Here is a 5,577-nt window from a genome sequence, read left to right on the forward strand (position 1 = left end):
TGAAAATGTACCACATTTAAAACACAGCTAAATATCGTTTGCTCCATATTAGACTAGTATGTCTGAGAGGAGACGCCGAGGGACTTGATAAAGTAGAGGAGATGTGAAAACTGAAATAAAACACACAAAACTCTTGTCTGACGGTTCTTCAAAAAGAAGAAAATGGTCACAGACTCTAGTCTAGACACCGTGTTGAGGGAGAAGAGGTTTCATATCATTACTCATTGATTATGTAACATGGCCGGGTAGGGGAGTACAAGGTTGGATCAACTGTGTTGTTATTTTGAATATTAGTCATTAAACTGGTATCGCTTGGTATATTGGTTGGTGTGTAGAGAGAGAGAGAGAGAGAGAGAGAGAGAGAGAGAGAGAGAGAGAGAGAGAGAGAGAGAGAGAGAGAGAGAGAGAGAGAGAGAGAGAGAGAGAGAGAGAGAGAGAGAGAGAGAGAGAGAGAGAGAGAGAGATAGAGAGAGAGATATCTAGTTGTATATGTGCTTTTATTAAGGTCACAGATGTTTTAAGGTTTTGCTTAACAGTAGACAATTAGCTGCAAGCGATGGTACTCATTTAAAAAGGCCAATGCTTATTTTAAATAAATTTAGTCATTGCCCATGAGCCAAAGCTTAAAGGTCAAGTCTTCTAACCTGTTAAACATTAATAGTGTACGCGGAATCCAAACCACAATACTGCGGCCAATCCTTTACGTCTTTTTTCGGTTTTGAACAAGCTTATCAAGCTATCATACAGAAGTGAAACTGGTTTGCATATTTACGCTATGCTTTAAGGAACTGCGGTGGCCAGGGCCTGAACTCAGTTTTGCTCATGGCTTTAAAGGAAATATCTATAAATAAAGGATTGAATGTAGTTTTCTATTGGGTTATTTGAAAGTAGGAAAGAAGGACTCGTATGCAGACCCATACAGACGGTTGTGGTATACTGAAATACCACAACCTAGTTACATCTCACATATACAGGTAAAAGTGTAGTACTCACCAATTGTACTTATGAGTCTGAAAACGAGGAGTTGAACGAGGAGATTTAAGATGCACACGAGTTACAATCAGGCGGCATAAACCAAATCTATTCCCTAATTTCCCTCTCGTTTTAGAGATGCAGGTCAAAGTGTGCTGTAGGCTACACACCAATAGGTCAAAAGTAATACCAAGAGAATGTAGAGAATGGATTAGTGTTAATGTCCGAAATGCTTTACATATGTATCTGTCTCGCTGGGCCACAGGATGCGATTCCCCATGAAAAACAAGAACAGAAAAATGAATTAACAAGCAAACATTCACCCGGAGACTGCTCAACATTCATACGTCTGTCTGTCATAAAGACGATAGAGCCAGATGTATTTCTTAAGTATAACGAGAAAAAATGACAGTAGAAACAGACTGCTGGTTGATTCGTGTGACATGCTTTATAAATAGTGTGCTTTTTCTTTATACGTATATAAAATGATACAATACAAAATAGTCTAGGATGTTCCTCAAACACAATGATTTTCATTTTGTACAGAATCAGCAGGACGCCAGACAATTCACATTGATTACATTTCTAAAATGCGGAAAATAAATAAATATTTTTACCCATTTGTATTAGGCTTTCGGTTAAATTAAACCTGAAATCACACCAAATGGAGATTCTGCCAAAAGAGGATTTGCAACTATAATTAGTTGAACATATTGAACATAGGGATGGTTTAGAAAGGGTTAAAGAAATATTTTTTACTCTAATTTGTTATTTTCTTGATTGGTATGTGTCGCCCGTCAGTCAGGTGAAACAGAAATTTTATATAACTAGGCCTATATCATTTGCAGCCAGCAGAGAGCAGCACCGCCCAACTTATAGAACGATTTTAGGAATCCCTTTCGAAAAATGCTCTCGATCATGATCGAATCTTAGATTTGAAACGATTTATTGAAGTGTGTTCATTATTTATTACAAATATAAATGATATAAGGTTAGATGAAGGGCCGGTTGAAAAAAATTCTTAATGCAATCCTTTCCTCCCCCACCAATTTAATCAATCTTTCCTTTAGGCTACATATAAATATAAAGTTGTGCTTTAGAAAAAGAAAATGTAATCATTATTTCTAAACCAATTATTTCTGTTTTCGTGCCCTGTGAAACACTAAACCAATCAATGCAGTCTGGCTTTCAAAAAAAAAAACCATTTACCTCCAGCGAACCTCGTGATCGTTCTCGTGGCCTCTGAGGAACATATAGGGAGCAGATCAAATTGAAAGAATACTTTGACTTCCCTCCCCGCTGGTCAGTCCAGACCACCCCTGAACGGACACGGTCCCAAAGAGTTGAACGAAACAGGGGTGATTCACTTGATGTGCGCTAAGGGGAAAGGCATCATTCAACACGACGTAATGTCCAACGGCAAGCCCTCTGATGGGGTGATACATTGGTGAGTCTGCTGCTCCTTGAATATCGATACAGAAATATTTAGATATAAAAAAAAATAATAATGAAACAGTAATCGGAACTACGGTAGAACAGCAGCTTTGATAAGTTACAGGACGCTACTATCATTATTGTTAACAACCACGTTTTGTTTCATGTCAAGCAAGACAAATATAATACATTTTATTTATATCCTACCTAGCAACCAAACCAATCAATTCCCCAACCCTTCAACCGAGGCAACGTCCAGTTTATAAAATCGAGAATTGTGCACCGGAATCCCTCCACTGTTACACGTGTTTAGCTTAGTGATTGATTTAGTTATGAACAAGTTTAGAAATCAATGATAGTGCTGTGCCATTGGGAATCATTATATCATACAGTGCTCTGCATGGTCAGTTTGGCAGTGTTATGCAGAGACAGAGCGTCTGCAGCCATAGATCCAGTCCTCAGGTGACTGATCTACTCTGTGCAGAACACACTGCCAGTGTCTCCTTCAATACCCAATCGATGCCTGATTCTACTCCTGTACAAATAAAGTATTGTGAAAAGAGTAAAACAAAGAATAAACCGATTCAACCACTCGTGGCAGGATTGGCAAGTCCTTGACCAGTGTATCTGTCCTAATCATGGATATTAGTATCAGTTAACCACTGCAGCAAGGACTACTGAAGCAGCGGAGGGGTCACCTGTAGGAGACACAGCCCCTGTTAGGAGGGACCGAGAGGCAGCCAGAGCTGTTCAGCCAGTGGCGGCAGGGTTAGGAGGCCTTGTGTTGAATGGTGGTGTAACAGTCTATCCGGAATCTTCAGACATCTTTTTTTTTTTTTAAATCAACTTGTGTTTGTTTTACCGAAAATGGTCTTCACAGCATGGTCTCGTCACCATACCCAAGAGTTGTTTGTATTAAATATCACAGATTGCAATGTGTCTCATTTAAATTTTTACAAATTCCCCTGCTGCTAACAGGCTTTTAAAATAACATCACATCGCTAATCAAAGTCCCAGAAATACCAGGCCTTTTTCCAACCCGTCCCATGATCCATTATTCCCATTGTCACCAAAAACAAAACAGCGTATGGGAATCCATCGGAAAAGAGAATCTCGGTGAGCTCAGATCATCTTCATGTTGAACTTCCTTGCTCCTCCTTGACCCCCGCTGGCCGCCGGCCCGTCCACCTTCCTGAACGAGTATTCCACAGAGAAGTTGTTCTTGTGCTGTCCTCTCCCTCGACTCCACACGAACAGCAGTATGAAACAGAAGAGCACCACCCCCAGGAACATGATGCAGCCCATCGCCGTGGAGATGAGGATGGTCTTGAGGTCCAGGGTGAACTTCAAGAACACCCTGGTGTCGTTGAGGTTCGTGTCGTTTAGGTCTCCGGCGTAGTACGTGCGGTTCGCCATCAGGGCGGCGTCAAGCGGCAGTCCGCTCACTGTGAGCGTTGCGAAGTAGGTGTCGTTGCCCCCGGCGTTGCTGGCGATGCAGATGTAGGTCCCGCTGTCGGTCACCTGAGCGTAGCGGATCTCCAGTGTCCCGTCCGGCAGTACTGTAAGGCGGCCGGTGCTCTTTGTGGTGATGCGTCGCCGCTGCGGTGAGATCCAGAACACCACCGGCTTGGGCTCGCCCTCCGCCTGGCACAGGAAGGACACCACCTGACCCTCGCGCGCCGTGACCTGCTGCAGCCTGCGGTTGCGGATCTTCGGCTTCTGACAGGTGAAGTGGTCGAAGAGGGCTGAGTCGGAGAAGGCGTCGAGGGCCCGGCCCTGCACCTCCGCGGGCAAGGAGCACACCGGAGCGGCCCCGTCAAACCGGAGGGTCTTCCTGCGCTGGAGGATCCAGAGTAGGCGGCAGTCGCAGGCCAGAGGGTTCCCGTCCAGACGCAGGGTCTGCAGGGCGTTGACCGACTGGAAGGCGCCCTCCTCCAGCGTCACCAGGCCGTTGGCGGACAGGTTGAGCAGGCTGATCTGCCGCAGGCCGCCCAGCGCGTACGACTGGACCGTTACCAGGTTGGCGCCGACCATGTGAAGCTCCTTGAGCCGCACCAAGTCCCGCAGAGCCCAGGACTCGAGGACGGAGATGGGGTTGTAGGAGAGGTTCAGGCTGGTGAGGTGGGCCAGGTTGCGGAGGGCCGAGGTGGGCACGGAGGTGAGGTTGGTGTGCGTGATGGACAGCCAGGACAAGTTGAGGCCCTGCAGGCTGTGGGGGGAGATGTACTCCAGAAGAGGCCAGTGGTCGATCTCCAGCCCCCTCAGGCCGCCCAGTTTGCGGAAGTTCTGGTCCTCCAGCGCGGAGATGCTGAGGTAGCGGAGCCGCAGGGTCACCAGGCTCCGGAGGTACGACAGCGACTGGCTGGAGATGGACGTCAGGTTGCACCTCTCGATGGTCAGCTCCCGGAGCCCCACCAGGCCCAGGAAGGCCTTGTTGGAGATGTACACCAGGTCGTTGTCGCCCACCTCCAGCCTCCTCAGACTCCTCAGGTCCTGGAACGTAAAGTCCAGAAGAATGACGATCTTGTTCCCGCTCAGGTCCAGCGAGGTGAGGTTGGCCAGGCGGGAGAAGGACCCCATGGGGATCAGCTTCAGCTGGTTGCCCCTCAGAGACAGCGAGCGCAGGCTCTGCAGGCCGGCGAAGGCGTTGGGCTCCAGCACGCTGATGGTGTTCCCGCTGAGGTCCAGCACCTCCAGGCGGAGGTAGGGGAGCAGGTCGCCCTGCTCCACCCAGCGCAGTCTGTTCTCGCTCAGGTCCAGCACCTTGGTGTCCGGGGAGATCCCGTCAGGCAGGGCAGAGAGACGCTTGCCCTGACAGGAAACGGACTTGAGTTTGGACGAGCACTCGCAGCGCTGGGGGCAGCCCTGGCCGCGGACGGACGACAACGTCACCATCTGCAGGAGGAACCAGTGGAGCAGGAGGCAGCGCGATTGTTGTCCCAGGCACGTTGCCATGGCGCCCCCTCCGGAGCCGACGGCACCACCACTCTGTCGCTTCCTGTGCCTCTCTGGGGACGGATCACCGGGCCAGACACCTGCGACGAGAGACGAGACAGAGACAGAGACACGACAGAGACAGAGACAGGGAGACACGACAGAGACAGAGAGAGACAGACAGAGAGACATGACAGACAAAGAGAGAGACACAGAGACAGACAGAGACCGAGACAG

At 48.1% G+C, this 5,577-nt stretch overlaps 1 protein-coding gene across 1 annotated transcript; it reads right to left on the reverse strand.

Annotated features, from left to right (window-relative positions):
• Positions 1–3,528: 3,528 nt before the first annotated feature.
• lingo3a (leucine rich repeat and Ig domain containing 3a) lies at positions 3,529–5,361 on the reverse strand (the record flags this gene model as incomplete). Its single annotated transcript, XM_079740438.1, has 1 exon — positions 3,529–5,361. One exon carries the CDS (start codon positions 5,359–5,361, stop codon positions 3,529–3,531), a length of 1,833 nt encoding a protein of 610 aa, XP_079596564.1.
• Between the last annotated feature and the right edge of the window lie 216 nt (positions 5,362–5,577).

Source organism: Pollachius pollachius (assembly GCF_949987615.1).
Source record: "Pollachius pollachius genome assembly, chromosome: 7".
NCBI classification, from domain to species: domain Eukaryota; kingdom Metazoa; phylum Chordata; class Actinopteri; order Gadiformes; family Gadidae; genus Pollachius; species Pollachius pollachius.